The following is a 17,113-nucleotide window of genomic DNA, read 5'->3' as shown; positions in this document are numbered from 1 at the left end:
TTAGGCTGCKGTAAGAGAGACCGAGCAGCTGTCTCGGAGACTGCCGTTAATCTTATTCCAGTCGATATGAATTAGTTGTAACCACAATCCCTGCTCTCCTGTTCTCTGTCTTCCTCCACCTCCAAATTAAGTGGCTTATGGAGAGTGAGCCCTAAAGTGGTTTGCTTACACAGTCTGATCCTGGGTGGCTGCTGGAGCCACCTTAGAAATGAATCTGCTGGTTGCTGCACATTTTTTACTACTCGAGTTGGTTTTGGAAGAGTGTGTTCACCCCAAACACGTACAGGATTGAAGCCATGAAGAATAATAACATTTGATGAATTCTTGGGCTGGGATCCCTTGCTGGGACAGCTCTGGGAGCCTGGATTTCCCAGCTGTTGTCTCCCTGGCTCACTGCACTTGAGCATCGTGTGGCGGGAGATCTGCCGTGGCCCCGTTGGCCCTCTGATTTCATTCGCTGGGCACCAGGTAATGCTCAAAACGGAGTACTGCAAAGGCAAAAGAGTATTCGACTCTCAGCACCAGGAAGGAATTAACCAAGTGTTCCCTCTTCTAGAAAATATGACCGTGGTGTCTGTTGTCCCTCTTGTATTRTAAGAAAAATCAGCTATAAATCCATCTCTTACCCCTATGTGCTCTCCTTGACTATCAGTTCACAAATATAGCTGTTTCTGTGGAAACATCAAGGTCTCTGCTTACCCTCTCCTAACAATCCAGGCCCTTTAGCTAGCAATCACACTTGCATGAGGTTGTTGTTTTTCTTTGCAGATGTGCTATTTTTATTATCCTCTCCAGTCATCAGACTTTATGCCCTTTTTGCTGGAGATGATTGTTTATTATCGCTTTCACCAGATACCTGCCTGCAGTCTAAATATCTGAGCATTGTTCTGTTACTTCAAGCTGATACTGAGATTTTTTTTTTCATWCCTACCCTACTTGTCCTTACCAGCTAGGTAAAGTGCTAATTGTCTTAGAGTTCGTATGCTTTCTTTTATTTTTAATGTCTGCTTGAAATTGTGCAATTTACTGAATTATTTTTCTTTGACTGAGAAACTTCCCCCGGAATTGTCACTAAATTCCATTTCTTTCGCGATCTCCAGGTCTAGGCCTGTCATTACCATGGACATCTCCATCTTCCTGCCAACATCCATCAACATCACAGCTCCTCAGTGCCATGACGGCTTGCAGCCAGTGAACTGCCTCAATGTCACAGCATGCTTTCGCTTCAGTGGCAAGCACGTTCCTGGAGAAATAGGTAATGTACCTTCACCAACGCAGGGTGTGGGCATGCCAGCAGGTAGACATGGAGCCAAGGGTTCCCTATGGAATCAATAACGGAGCCTTTCTGTGGAAGAAATTATTGCGAGGTGAGCTGGGGCATTCAACTGCAGAACATTGGAGGCTCCCAGGGTATTTTCTTGTGTGTATTTTTGCCTTCTGATGAGGATGAGGTGACATGGGGTAGTTTCCTCCTCCAGAGAGGAATGGGAAGGTATCCTTGGACGCTCCACAAGGCTAGAGAGCACAGAAGCAATTGATACTTTATAAGTTCACATCCCCTCTGTTTACTTCTTGATAACTCATTGCTATATCCATAACCTGTACTGAGGTTTTTAGAAAGCAACTGAGACTCTAGATGATCAATTTGGAAATGCACAAGGAGCTCTTGAAACAGAGCACTGTTAAGTCTGAACTCCTGAGTRTTATTACTGCTAGGCATGAGCAGATCTTTTCTGAGCATCAGTTTATCCATCCATAAAATGGTTATAAATAGGCCAATATTTACTTGATGGCAAGAATATCTTCCAGTTTGCCCACTCTCTCTARAACACTTTGAGCTTCTCAGATGAATAGAGGTTTTAAAGTCAAAACTGTTGCACTGATGGTATTGAAATACAACCTGCATCTCTTAAACCTGTAAACCCCACAACATAAGATACTGTGTGAAGTGATATGAGATAGATACAGCATTTCTAAATACAATAAGGATTGGGCTTATTTGTTTCARCCATGCTGTTTTACTTTAGCTTTGCTTTAAGAATGGTGGAGAACCTGCAGTTTTCTGCAAAGTGATGGTACTTTTTCCTTCCCTGTAAACACTGATGGACACTCAGCAGACAAGTGTCTACTTAAGTAAAATGTCTTTTTCTAACCGACTGAGCAGCAAGCAGTACAAAACGCTTAGCTGTAGGTGCTCTGTTGATTCCTATCTGAAAATTGGTTAAGTCTACTGAATGTCTAGGTTTTCTTATGTTCCTGGRAGCACTGTTTAAAATGTTTCCTTTGCTTTAATTTCCTATCTCTTGACCTGTGGCTAGGAAAGGAGCTGCCTTTTTCTCATTTCAAATATACATTCCTCCATTTTTGGAAAAGATCTTGCTTCATCATGATTTGTAAGAGCCAGTTAAATTCCCCTCCTCCAGTCATGCAGATGAACCCTTGGTGATCTGTTGTGGTGAAAGCAGATGTGCATCTTCTTTGGCAAGTAACAAGTATCTCATTGCAGAAATTTCTTTTTACTATTAAGTAGATTTAAGTAGATTTTTTTTTTTTACTATTAAGTAGGCGATTATGAAACTTCCAACCATTGTCCTTTTGCACAATGCCTCTAGGCAAGCAATTTGTCTTGAAAATGTTGCAGTCAGAATTATCTGTGTAAAAACTCTTGGGGGCATGATTTGGATATAGTATCGCAAATAAGCTTTCAGTTTGTAATCTAACAGTAAATTCATTTTAATTATGTCCTAGTTGAAGACTTATCAATAAACAAAGCATGGAACAATTCATGGAAATACTTCAACTGCTCTTCTGTTGCATGGTTAAATGTGGAAAAAATAAGAGTATTACTGTAAATATTAGCTCAGTCAGAGCGTGGTGCTGCTAACACCAAGGTCGCGGGTTCAATCCCCGTATGGATTGGACTAGATGATCTCCAGAGGTCCCTTCCAACCTTACCATTCTATGATACTCTATGAAATACATCACTGTCCAGTTTGGGCACTGAAAGGAGTAAGGAGGTAATTTGCTGTATCAAAGTTTTGTGACGGCAGCTTTGGGGTTACTTCARCTTCAAATGTTGGGGAACAATTTGATAGACCAGTGATAACAAAGGGCTGTTTTGAAAATGCAGCTCCCTTAAGACTGRTCAGTTTGGCCTTAAGACTCAGAACTGCTGGTTACTAGTGAAAATCGGGGCATTGCTGTTACTTTTGGCCACCTACAACAAAATACTTAGAAAAATAACTGAACATACAGGCAGAGTTCTTCTGTGGCAAATGTGTGTCTAAAATGTTTACTTGAATATGTGATTATTTCATTAACTGACATGTAAAGGAAAGCTGTCTTCATCTTGTAGTGCCTGCCGTTTACATAAAAATCCTTCTGCTGCCCCAACACTAGCTGCGTACTGCTGGTCATGGAACAGCTCTCTGACAATCTCTGTTTATTGGTTCTACTGCCAATGCAGTATAATTCCTAYCCTTCCTGTGGACACTTTTTGCAGACTACTGTCTTCAGAAGTCTCAATTTATAGCTAAAAAGGTTGTGTCTGAACAAACTCAAGTGAAGCATGTGCTCTGCACTGGGTGCCAGTCAGACCCTTCGCTCTGTCTCAGTGCTTATTAGAGAGCTGAGTTTCTAGTTGTCTGTCCACTAACAGAGGCAACCTCAGTTGTGGTACATCTTGGATATGTGAGAAATAGGGTATTTTATTTTTAACTCTTTAACCTCAGGGTCTTATTCAGGCTGCCCCTGCCCCACTTGAGGGGCTGCTGTTATGTCTCCTCTGGTGTCTCTGTATTTGCAAATTGTTCATGGCACACTCTCCTTCTGCAATGCTGCATTTGCTTTCAGCACTTGCAAGGTGAGAAGGAAAGAAAGCAGCTTTCCTGGACTAGGCAAAGTATTGCATACTTTGTTCTTTTTTTTAAAAAAAAAAATCTTGAACTGACAGGAAATGCTTAATCCTTCCCCTTGAGCTTCCTCTACRCTAGGAAATGGGTTGAATTTAGGTCTTATTTAGCTGTTGGCATGCAGCATGTTTCCACAGCAGGTGGTGAGCTTGCAGGATAGACTCACAATAATGATGAAGACATGACAACAAGGACTCTAGCACATGCTGGAAATAGTGGTCAARGCTTCCTCAGGGCTCTGTGTACAGACTGTGGTTGAATCATGGGCTACAGCCTGCTCCACTGCTATTCRCTGCTGTGGAGTGGCAATCCTCTGTTGTGAACTGGACGAGGCGTGTGTATGCTACAACATCACTGCAGTTTTGTTGTCTGATGGTGCCTGATGCTTCACCTGTCCCTACCTACATCTAATGAGGTGACACCTGTAGCTTTGTAAACATAAGGCTGAGTTACAGCTTAGAAAGAGCAGGGATGAGGAAAAGGACTTCCCTGGTCTGAAYGAGGCCCTTCTCTGTCCAACCCGTGCAGTTCTGGGTGACTAGAGCAAGAAAATGGAGGCTGCTGGTATCTCCCATGCTTCAGGGACTGTTACTGCATTCAGCCCCACAGGARAATGGAAATAAACTTCTGTCCACAATCTGGATAATTTCCTTTACAAAGAAAAGGAAATTTAAATGCCAGTGTAACAATTAGATGAATTGTAGTGGTTGTGAAAAGAAAGGGTTTTGGTTAGAGCTAGGCAGATGCATTAGAAACCTCTTCAAAGAGTTTGTTTTTTGTTTTTTTGTTTTTTTTTGTACTCCTCACTTTGGATGTACACCATTTGTGCAGTGAGCCATTGCTAGGGAACTCCAGATACCCCAGATTTTGTTGTCTGGAAGACTAATGAGTGATTTGGCATGGAATAACAGGTGGGTTGGAWTTTTACTCTGGATCTGTTTCTAGGACACACCTGATTTCTCCAGAACCTGACAAAAATGGGCACTCCATTTCTTGTCTATATCCCGCCACGGTTTGATGTGGGAGTATCATTCCCATCTCTCTCCTCATTTTTCCAGTCTGTTTGCACATAGGCCTGAATCAGTACTGCGGTCTGGATGTCCCAGAGGCCGTGTTGCTGCAGGGATGTGTTCTTCAGCGTGAGCCCAAGCAGCAGGGATGGCTGCCTGTTTAGAAGCTAGGGGAAAACACTACRAGAAAGGATTTGAAATAAAGTTTAAAGTAAGAGGAAAAGAAAGCTTTTGGATGAGGATAGTGTGTGTGTGGGGGGGATTGTCCTATGTATGTTGTCATTTGCTAGGGCAATTCTAAAAATGCTTTTGGTACTTAAGAATTTTCTCTTTAAGCAAAGTTCACAAATCACTTTATTCTCACAATTACTGTTAGAGAAGATGAAGGGATACCTTCCTCTGCTGGTGGCCTTTTGTTATTGTTCAGTAAATGCTCTGTTTTACCCCCAGCCCCGGAGTCGGTGCTATAGCTACTAGTTTAGCAGGCAGCTCTGGCTGTGTTCGTTCCTGCTTTGCCACGCGCTTTGTGTGCGCCGCAGCATCCCTGCGTGGCCGGGAAGGGATGTTCTCCTCGCTCCCGTCCGCGCCACCGCTGCCTCCAGCCCTGCRCAGGGAACGTGCCACTTCTTAGCAAAGAAAATCCAGTATAAAATGCTCACTGCCGTCAACTCAGCATATGCCTTACAGGGGTGGTCAGACACTGGCTGGAGCATCTTGCCTGCTCTGCCAGCTGATGGTCTTCTTGCAGAAATGACAAAAACATCTTCAGAGGGAGCTTTTAACATTAATTCTGGGAAAGGAGTAGTCATTAAAAAAAAGCAAAAAAAACTCCAAAGCCCTTCACCTAAGGGCTTGCTAGAGRATGAAACCCTTTCAAGGTATTATCTTTCTGAACAACTTACTCTGCCAAAACACAAGCAAAAAAAAGTCCCCGCAGAGCTGCTCTGTGATGGTCGTTAGGCCGATTCCTTAGCTGTGGTATTTGACATAAGCTAGAGAGTATCTGTATGACTGCTTTGAGTGAATTTGTGAATGTGCTCTTAATCAAAAAGTGACATACAGCAAATTGCAGTGAGGTCTCTGAAGTGAATTAAGAAAGTTCACAGAAACTTTGCACCAGGTCTTACAAATCACTAAATAAATTATTTAAATTAGTGAATAAGTGTTTGGAGGTGATACTGTTGACCACAGGATAAAATTAGATCAGAATTTATGGGGAGTATTTTATCTAGCATAAATCATTTTGGACTAAAATGAAATATAAATAAAAAAGCAGTAATTGCTGAGTGCCCTATGGATGTAATACACATGGATTTGCRCAGGAGCTGGTACTGGCTGCCATGTGCAAGCTTAAAAACTAATTAAGCCATTTATAAGTGTGTCATCTCATGGTACTCCCATTATTGGTTTAATRTCAGCTGAAATTAATACAGGCTAGGACCTGTCCTGAGAGAAAGGACCTCACAGCCCGTGTTTCGCTTTACCATAGCAAAATGAGTGTTYACACTTCTGTTGCAGTTTCACAGCTTCCCTTGCTCTTGTTTCACTTGCCAAGAGAAAATGTATAATCAGCTTGGATTACTCARTCAGTAAGCAACTATTTGACTAACAAATGAGCTTTCTTTTGGACACAAATGCAAGCAATCACAAATCAACTGATCTTGTTAAGCTACTGATTCTGTAGCACAGCCAGAAAAGAGGATTTACAGAGAGAGCTTGTTAGGCTTGGGGTATGTTTTCTATAAAATTCTAGGGGTGTATTACCCAAAAGTGGGGTTATTGAGTATGAGCCAGTGATCTCCAGTTAAGGCCTAAATGCTAGGAAGATTGCAAATTGACAAAAATAATTGTCAGGAAATGCCATATTCTGGTTGACAYTTGCATAGTTTATGTTATTTTAGATGGAAAACAAAGCTGAGGGGTGCATTTTGTTTTCACCTTTCCTGTCAGGAGAACAGTTAAAGCATCTCTTGTTTCTTTTTGTGGTGTGCGTGTTTCTACCCRTAACTTCCTAGTGCTGCTCAGCATCCTCCAGGAAGGGCTGGGGAGTGTGGCGACGCAAAACTTGGGAGTATGTCAGTGATTGGGTTTGGTTGTGTGCAGCCACAGGAAACCCTGTGATTGATTGATGTCCTGCAAGGGCTGACCCTTCTTCAAGCACGCACRCCTCGGGGGGCAGTGGGCTCCTTGGGTGGGTCACTAGAAAATAACTATTGTTAACTGACATCCTTTATTTTCTTCTTCTTCCTTTTCAAATCAGGTTTGAATTATAACTTGACTGCTGATGTGGCAAAGAAGGAAAAGAGCCAACAGCCCAGAGTTTACTTTGTGACTTCTGGAGAGTCCGTGGGACAGGTCACAGAGAAGTTACAACTGTCATACATGCAGGAAAAGTGTGAGCATTACCTAGCATACGTCAAGGTCAGTTCATTCCTGTACTTCCTGGCCTCGTTGCAATTCCACTTTTTCTTTTTTCTTTTTTTATTTATTCTACCAATTAAACTGGTGGTGTTTGAGTTCAGATGCCCTTGGTTGTCTTGACAGGTAGATGTTGTTTTTTTTGGACGTGGAAGCTCAGAACTTCTTTGCTGTGCATGACTTCARTGTGTGCACCTTTGGCCTTTTGAGACGTTTCCAGGAATATGTATTTTATTTACTTTTAATCTGGTGCATTTGTGTGGAATTTCTTTCTTTTTTTTTGGTTTGTTTGGTTGTTACRTGCCTTATACTCAAAATAAGGATGYGAATATTTATTTTGGCAGGAGCAGCAGGTTCAGCACTTGATACATTAGTTTTGTGTRAGGTGTTTTCCTCAGTCTACACATGGGGCTTGTGATACAGTGTGAATGGAAATGAGAGGATAACTCTCATAATTTTTGTGTGTGGCTGTTGAGATGAGATACAATAAGGGGACCAGCAAGGAGGCAATGATGTCTATTAGGGGGCATATATGTCTGAGAGGYGACTAGGTATCTTCTATGTTTTTTTGCTTCTGGAACGACTTTTGTTTTTGCTGTGGAAAAGCTCATTAAAGAGAAGGTAGACATATGAGATTACTGTTACTTAGAAAATCTGGAGTTTACTAATTCTGGTCTTTCTCAAATGAGCACATCTGGCTTTCATGAACTGAGTTCAATTGAAAARAAGTATGTCCCTTTCTAACCTAACCCAATAATGATTTCTTTCATACCAATCCTGTTGTAGTCTTGGGTGCTATACAGAATTCATTAAAGAGAAAAACATGTCCAGGAAACAATTTTATTTATTGTAGCATTGATGGCTGATACTGGAAGTGCAAAGGTAAGAAATACTTTTCTGGAAGATTCCTGGAAAATTTGACTTTATAGGCAAGAGAAACATTTAAACATATTTAAATACATGAAAAATTTCAAGCAAAACAACTGGTAAAAACAAGGCTACTGACTTCTTATGTGATGTAAGTAGCTATTTTTTCCCAGTTTGGAAGAATAGCAGGAAATGTCATTTGTCTGTGTAAGGGAGAGTGCAAAGCAGTGAAGAAAGATAATCTCGGTGYCCTCATGGGAGAGGAGATACGGTCCGCAATGCTACTTGACATCAGAAACATCAAAGAAAGCCTTGTAGACTCTGGAGGAGTGGAAATGGGTTCATGATCTTTTGCTGCTGTCAATCCTTAAGTAACAGATAGTGAAAAATCCCCCCTCCTCAGCCAGCAAGCTCTTTGATTGCATAGTTTTGTGATGGAATGGATGATAGAAGATCTAGACTTTAAATACTACTTATTAGGTATTTCCCTTGGGCTTTCCTCCTCCCTTTTCTTTACTGTATGCCTGGTGAAGTGGCCTCCCTGGCAAGTTGGGAGAGCAAGTTGGGGAGCTGCTATGTAGCTTTGCCAGGAATGATGGCTACAGTGAGATGCAGAGCTCAATACCAGTAGCAGAGTTGATATATTTGGGTCTGTTGCTTTATTTATTTATTTATTTATTTTTTACCCCCCCCCCCCAAGCCTACTTCCTGATTTCAAGTTAAGAAACTTGAATGCTTTAGTACATGCGATTTCTATTATAGTGCCTCAGGTGTCATCTACAAAAGCTGTATTTGATTATTTGATTAATTTAAACAACCTGGGGAGGTTTTTTTGTTGTTTTTGTTTGTTTTTTTAATATGCGTCCAGTAGGGGATGGGCAGCTGGTGCCAGTGTTCACTAATTGCGATATTCACGAGTATTGCAGGTTTTCCCACGTTAGTGCTTAACCGATGCCCTGCTGTTTCTTGGGAGTCCTCTGCTGCTGGACAATTCCTCCCCTCCCCTGCTAGGGTGACAACRCTAGCAGTGTAGACCCTCTGCTTGGACTGTGGAAAACCAGTACCAGCAGATGATTTTACCAAACAGGAAGGTTTTAGATCTGATCAACTCTTCTGTAAAAGCATTTATCTCTCAGTAGAAGGAACAGCAAAAAAAAAAAAAAAAAAAAAAAAAAGAAAGAGAGAGAGAGAAATGGGAACTTGACACTAAACGAGGGTAAAGGAGAAGATGCAGAAGGCAGCAGAACAGAAAAGAAGAGGAAAATGAGTGGGCTTGGAGGCTTTAAAAATGTCTGCTTCAGCTGAGTATCTGGGCCTGCAGCTGAAATAAGTAGCTTTTGCTTAGCTCTTAAGACATGGCAGTGATCTGATGATGCTCAGAATGCTTCAGCTTTGTATTTGCTTCATGCTACCATCAGGACATAAGCTCTGGGGAAAATTTTGTTACCTGTTTGCAGTAGCTGCCTTGGCTGATTCCTGCTTTTGGAGGTTCCTCTAATATTTAGGACAGATTTGTCGGTAATTAGGACAAGAGAATTTGACACAGATAGCAAATCACATAGTGGCTKCAGATTTATGTGGGGTAAAATCTTGTCTTCTGCGTTTTATCGGAAAGTTACAATAATGATGATGGTGAAAGCCCCTCATGCTATTGCTGCATTAAAAAAAAAAATTCTTAGTGCACTGAGGACCAGCCAGCTGGATGGTTGTTGCTACCAGTCATTGCTGTCCCTTTTCAAAGTGATGTTTTTAATAGCTTCAAATGCCATCAGCAGTTGTGCTACACATTAAACCAGACACAACATTTATGTTTTCCGGCGATCTTTATCTCAGTGAGTGTCTGGCTGTGTTGAATGGTCTCATGTTGCTCATTGAGTTAACTCTTGCTGGCTCTGGACACAGCTCGAGGGAGAACGGAGCTRTGAAGGGACGGACGTGAAAGGTGGTGTATAAGGGCACACAGGCAAGGGGGTTGTACTGTGCATGTATGGCCAGGGACATAACAAAATACAGAAATCACAGCACTGTTTTTGCTTGCTGCTGAATTCTGTAGATGAAGATTCACTTTTTTGCATCTTTGGCCTTTGCCTGGGATCACTGTTACCTCTGGTCTCCGCAGAGACTCCGGGCTACTGATCACGCACGGTGTAGYCTCCAGTACTCACTGACTTTGGTCATTGTTTGGGTTGTGATTGTATCTCTCTCTGCTGTTTGATCTTATCAAAGGGAGATATGTAAATTAAAAACAGTCTTTTATTCTTAACACACAGTGATCTGACTCTTTCTTGGAGCCCTGCTACCAAAACAGTCAGACTTTCTCACTGTCACAAGTGACATACAGATAGTATCACCACAACTGTATGCCAGAAATGCTTTCTTCTGAAATGTGTCTGCCTGTGAATAAACATCTCTGCATGAAGGYGGAAACAAGCACTAGGTGTGCCTGGTGGTGGTACAGAATGGAGACACAGCCAGAGCAGCTCAGCCAGGAGCTTAGTTTGAGGGTTTGTTTCACAGGACTGGCTTGTCCATCACTGTCAGCACTAAGCCACTGAAGCTGTGACCTTCTGGAGGAGGTTTTCAGGGGCAGAGCTTGTCGCTGAAGTGTTGAGGTTAGGCTTGGTTGCTTCAGACTGAGCCTGGTTGCTCCTGCTTGGTGCGAGGCCTGCATGAGACGCTGGCACTGAGTGATGGGTCGTATTGCCTGCGTGGATGGTAACTGCTGTTTTGCAAGGAAGGAGGTGATAGCTGGTCCTTTGTGGAGCGAAACTCCCCTTGGGAGTGAACCAGTTGGCTCTGCTTGGCTTGCTCTCCTCTTCCCCCTTGAACCAAAGCTGAGTGAATGCATCATGGGAATCCAGTGTGCATGAGGGAGAGAAACTGGAGGGGGGATAATATCTGAAGCAGAGACAGAAAAATGAAAAATTGGTCATGAATATGTAGAATTTCGCAAGACTTAGACTGCTGGGCAGACAAAGGGAGCAATAAYCTATTGCTGCCTTCAGCAGGAAGTGTATAATCACTGTAAGTAAGATGAAAGCTGCTATGTAGCTTTGCCAGGAATGATGACTACGGTGAGATGCAGAGCTCAATACCAGTAGCAGAGTTGATATGTTTGGGTTTGTTCYTTTATATATTTATTTATTTATTTAACTTTTCTTTCCTTCCTTTTTGCTGAGCTGACTGGAGCAACTATCAGGCTGAGCCAGACAGTCACACAAATGTTCAGTGTCAAAGGGCTCTGGGATAGGTGAGGCAATCATTAAATGCGAAGGTTGATTTACAGAAGTATAACTTAGTGGACAACTGTCTTCCAAAACTGCACAAAATGTGCTCATAATCTATTAATACAGGCTAATTAAGCTTGCCTTCCATCTAGCAGAGCTGAGTKGGCTGAGGACAGCAAACCTGTTAGCAAAATAAATGCAATATTTTGTGTCATCTCACTCTGATATAAAGTGACCAACCTCTGCTCCTGGCCAGCACTATATAGAGCTGATGTCCCACCTTGAAAAAGAAACCAGGGAAAGTAGAAGCTACTTTTTTACTGAGAAATTCATGTGGGAGAGGGAACAACAGCTCYTGGCTGCAGAACTTTGGGTTCCTTTTTATTGTATATTAAATGCAGGGATTTCGATGTACTGGAATAAGAGTGTTAGGAGTTGGTGGGAAGACTAACTTATTCGAGCTGAGCCTGAAAAACGTCAAAATTTATGTATTACCAATGACTATGTAGGTCTTCTGGCTTTTGGAAGATATTGCAAGGTTTAGTCTTGGCTTGCTCTTGACATCTTTAAAGTTTTAAAGTGTGAGCTTATACTTGGGGTCAAAACTGTCCTGCACAATGTGGCCAAAATTAAGCAGCCACCTTTTCAGAGGGGACCCTTGTTACAAGTGGCTAAATGCTGTAAAATACATAGGCTGTTGAAATGTGTTCACTAAGGCTCGTCGCACTGCTATGCAGGACAGCAAGTCATGAAAGATACTGTGCTGTTAACTTTCTGGCAGCATAACTGTAAGGCCATGTGGTAGCCCAAAGGGTCCTGTGTCCCTGAGGCTAGTGAGTGAAGGCAGAGAGCTGTTGACCAGACGCTCTCCTCTGCCTGTCTACCCATGTTTTAAAGGAAGAAATCACTTTTTTCCCCCTTCACTGATAGGTGAGACAACCAGGCCAATCACCTCTTTCTAGCTAGTGAGTGTTTTTGAATGTTTTTCTACTCTGTATGAAACCTATTTAAAAAAAAACAAAAAAAACAAAAAAAACAAAAACAACAACAAAAAAAAAACTTCTCCCATTTCAAATTTTGGCCCTCAGCAGCAAACTAATTAATTTTATGTATTAATTTCCCTTTCTTCTTCAATCTTTTGTATGAAAAAGGCCAAATAAGTTCTTTATGGCTCAGGCAGAAACTTAGTTGATCTATTAGACATGCTATATGAAGAATTGCTTAGTTAATCTCGTTTATAAAACTGTTTAGAGAGATTTTATGCTCCTGAAATGGAAAAAATATCCTCCCGAAGAAGGCTCAATCAGTAGACTTCATGCACAATGGCTACTGAGATTCTGCTTTGCCCATCTCGTATTTCTTTTTACCTGCTGTGTCCACTGCTAAACGCTGAATGGATCCAAATTTTTAATCTTGAACCCTTTGATATACTTATCCCTTTGATATATTCTACAGTGGGAAAGAAATGTGATTTTTTTTCCTAGTAGAGTCCCTCAAAAGTAGGCATTTTTTAAATTTTAACCGAGTTGAGAACTACTTTTACTGCATGTAAAACCTACATAACGGATGACATTTGATGGCTCTTCTAAAAAAAAATACAGTAGGAGCCATATCCCTAATTTTGTTGCCTGCCCATTGATGCATCTCGTTTGATACTGCAGTCCCTCAGAAATAGATTTCAGTTGCAAATAAAACTTCTTGGAGGCCCAGGAGGGGCAGATTTACCGCTGGAGAAAGGATGAGAGAAGTTACCAGTGCTCACCCAGGTTTGCAGAGGTTGCACCAGGGGCTTTGGTCTTAGAGAATTCATTGCATTTCCCAGTGATGGCACTGTGAGGAAATGAATGGCCAAACAGAGATAAAAGAGGTGCTGCATTTTGTGCTAGGATAAGTCATTTCAAAAGGCAGGTAATGATGGAAAGGAATTTTTCACTTTTTCTGGCACTCCTGGTTAACCAAAGAGCTTGTTTTTTCAGGTGGAAATAAGCAGCAAARAAGACAACACTACTGTTTTAAAAACTTTTTTTTKTGTGTGTGTGTACAGAGTGAAAGAAGCTGGGCACATGATGGCATGTTGTGCTGTAAAAGTTTATTAGTACTTCTTAGGGGCAAATTTACACTTAGGGGRAATACACTTAATCCCGAATGCCAGACTCCTGCTACAGAAAATTACAATAGGGAATAGCTTGTTTGTCTTGGTGGTTTTCCTGTTTATAACACATGGAGGAATATTGGCCTGTGTGGTTATCACGGACACACACATGTGCAGGGTGCACAGCTTATCCTGTCCAAACTGGGGAGTGCCTAAAATTATCACCCTTTCATTTTGTTACCCTTAGGAAGGAGTGGGCAAAGCACTTCATCAGGAAACACTAGTGACAACATCCAACAGAAAACTCCTCTCCAGGCTAAAAAAATAAAAAAGCAATTAATTTTGAAGGCTGTGGCTTCTGGATGTGGTCCAAAGCAATAACCTCTTAATATTCAGAATAGACTTAGGTATCCTGGGAGATTTGTCCAGATACTGCCTTTGGTTTGCTTTGGTTGGCAAACAGGTAATGCTAATCCAGAGTTGTAATTCATATTGAAAGCACCTGGCAAGTGTGTTTGAAGAAATGCGTGAGTCGTGTGTTGTAGTTCTGGAGCTTTCGTGGCAGAAGATGCCTTCTCTCCCTTCCTTCCCGCCATATACCTTTGGTTATGGGACTGCATTCATCCTGGGCTCTCAAGCTCAAAACTGGTTGAGGAAAAGCCTTTTCCCATGCTATAACCCTCAGCTCGCCCCAGCCCACTCCACTCTGTGTTGCCATAYGCAAATGACTAATTCCAGCCAGCATGGTTGTGCTGGGGATGAAAAGCTACATCCTCCATCGTGCGAAGTGCAACTGTTGTGGAAGTATCGTCGTTGTGAAATGTAAATACTGTTTCTGTTTGTAGAGCTCCGTGACCTCTCCTTGGGAATCCCACTTATTTTAGGGAACATTAAGGTTGCTACCTCACGTTCTTGGTACAATCTGATTGGAATACTTAGTGTTTCGCAGGAAAATTTAACCAGAGCATCTCCTTATTGGTTGTTGTTGAGGTATTGACCACTTATTCTGCCTAAGTTACATCTGCTAGTGTTCATGATTTCTCTTTGGTTCACAAGAGCAGGTTCCTGTAAATAACTTTAAAGTCCTTTGACTTTACCTTCTCCTTAAAAGCCTGTAAATTACATAATAATRAGCAGATATTTTTCATGCTTTGTATGCAATATCAAATTAGCTATTTTATTGCCATCTTGCTCTTCTAGATGTTTCTTTTTAAATCTTCATTTATTTGTATGTTTTAAGGCACTGAATATCATAGAATCAGTAACGTTGGAAGGGACCTCTGGAGGTCATCTAGTCCAACCTCCCTGCTCAGCAGGCTCACCTTGTGATGTGTGAACATGCCCAATACGATAAAGTTCTGGTCCTGGCAGAGTCTGGTGCTTCCATAWTAGCAAAAAATAATAAAAAAATAGAGAATCCTATAAGAGCTTAGACTGCATTTTTTGTCCTGGGTCTAATGTTAAATGCTAAACTGAAACATGAAGAGTTAGCTCTAAACTTAAGGGAATGTAATCAGAGTACATTAAGTTTAGTCTTTCCTTCTTTTGGCATGTGCACTGCATAACTTAAGACTTTCTTAGATGCAAAATAAATTTTAAAAGCAATTGGTTGAACTTGCCATGACTTAGTAATTTTTGTCCTACAAGCAATCACACAGCTCTTCTCATCTGGCAAAGCTGAGTGTAGGGGAATTGACATTAATGTAACTTTGGTGAGAAGAAGGGAGTGTAAAAATAGAAACCACTGACAGAAAGATTTAAGTTACAGAAGAGTATGTCTTATTTGAACTTACGTCTAGTTTCGCATATTTTTGGCCTAGTAGGATAAAGAAAGCACTAAGTTAGACATACCGTTAGCTATGGAAAAGTGGCTTCAGTGGAGCCCAAGGACAGAGGTCTGATGGAACAACTTTCGAAGTCCTTTCTGTGTAAGAGTTTAAGCCCTGTCACTTTGCACGCGCATTTGGCTCATATGCTTGCTCTGTAGCTAGAAAGGATGGGAAAATTGAAATGCCAGAAACTACATCCATTTCATCTTCCTTTTTATCCCCTGGAAGCAGATGTAAAGCTTTATCCCCTTTCATCTCCCCCTTTTCACTCGAGCAAGCAAGGGAGCACTGACACTTYGAGAACTGTCTGGATATCTGAGATTGACTTTAAGATACAGTGAAAGCTTTTAGGCAGCATTGAGGTTTTCAGTCCGTAAAATAGTAAGGAAATTCACGGCAGCAGAGTGGGAGCGGAGGAGCAGGAATGACCCGTGCTGGTTGTGCACCTCTGTGTCGCGGCAGTGCCTGTGGCGGACTCGAACTGGCGACGGCGCGGTCGCAGGAAGGCGGCTGCAGGGGACGTTTCTGGTCTTTCTTCGCTTGCCTGTGGGATTGGTGTCACGAAAACTGYCCCAGCCCATGCTGGGCAAGCAGCAGCAGCAAGAAGCATGAGCTCGGGTGGAGAGGCCCAAACGCTGGCGTACGGCCAGCTGCAGACCCCTCGCCTGCGCTCTGCGCCGAGCGTCCCTGCCAGCGGACTGCAGCGCCAAAATCTGCCGTCGGCATCAGCGAGGGGCTGAGGAGCTCGCCTCGCTCGCTCCAGCCCGTAGCAAAATTCCTACCAAACCTACTGAATATTTCTGGGGCGGCTAGCGGGCAGGCGGGGGTTTAAGCCAGTTCAGACCGTGCTCGCGTCACGAGTATTTTCGTTCCTGCTAAATGCACCGGGCAGGTTGTGCGGTCGGTGTCTTTTCTTTCCTGATACGTGTTGAGTCGGTTGTGGCAAAATGCTTCCCTGAAATAGAGATTTTTGCATGAAACTCTGCTGTGACACTGTGGCCGTTGCAAGCAATAAATACTATCCAAAGGGCTGGTTTTTATTTGTCCCTTTCAAGAACTTGGAGAAATGCCAGGATTTATTTTTAAACTTTATATAAGCAATTTAAATATTTGTGATGGCTCATTTTTCTTTCCTTGCTATTTTGGGAACAGCATTCATTTTGCCCTACGTTGTTTCTGCTGCGCTTTTCTGATGTTGGTTTGCTCCGCTTCCACCTTGTATCAAAGTGCTCTGATGTCTGGTGACAAGTGAGGGCTGGTGGTTTCAAAACTAAGGCTGCTTGCTTCAGGGAAYGAGCTCGTAACATATTTACAGAGCTTCTGGTGTGCCTGTCCCCCCTTTCCCATTGAGGCAGCTATTTGAAATTTAGTGTTTCTGATGGTATAATCTGTGCATCCCTTATTTTGGGGGTTAACGCTGTTTATTCTGCCTTGCAAGGACTGATCCTGAGCGTGGCTTGGGGAACTGCAGGGTGGGCAGCCAGCTTAATGCTTACTCACGTGTTACTGCCATCAGGCTCTTGGCTCTTCCAAGCCCTTACCGTATGTGCGCCCCCCGATCCTTTAGTGCAGCAGTTCTCGGAGTATCAACCTTGAAAATGCTGTGAAGGTAAAATGCTGTTTCATTCTGTCGCTCTCTTCCTGAAGGCTGCACGAGGGCCGGTGCGGTCCGGGAGCCGCTGCTCCGGGGGATGCTGCGGGCGCGGAGACAGCTGCGGCTCCTCTGCCGGACGCCGGCTGTGCTGCTACCTGCTTCRCT

The 17,113-nt window shown here is 42.5% G+C and overlaps 1 protein-coding gene across 1 annotated transcript in view; it reads left to right on the top strand.

Annotated features, from left to right (window-relative positions):
- Positions 1-17,113, top strand: part of ITGA9 (integrin subunit alpha 9) — a 221,860-nt gene that overhangs the window by 46,168 nt on the left and 158,579 nt on the right. Inside the window, exons 14-15 of the mRNA XM_085304035.1 lie at positions 1,101-1,255; positions 7,182-7,342. Of these exons, the coding sequence (XP_085160161.1) occupies positions 1,101-1,255; positions 7,182-7,342 (316 nt within the window). The remainder of the gene's footprint in view (positions 1-1,100; positions 1,256-7,181; positions 7,343-17,113) is intronic.

Source organism: Rhea americana, unplaced genomic scaffold (assembly GCF_003343005.1).
Source record: "Rhea americana isolate MKP2758 unplaced genomic scaffold, rheAme1 scaffold_100, whole genome shotgun sequence".
Lineage (NCBI taxonomy): Eukaryota > Metazoa > Chordata > Aves > Rheiformes > Rheidae > Rhea > Rhea americana.
This window is presented reverse-complemented; position numbering and strand designations above follow the sequence as displayed.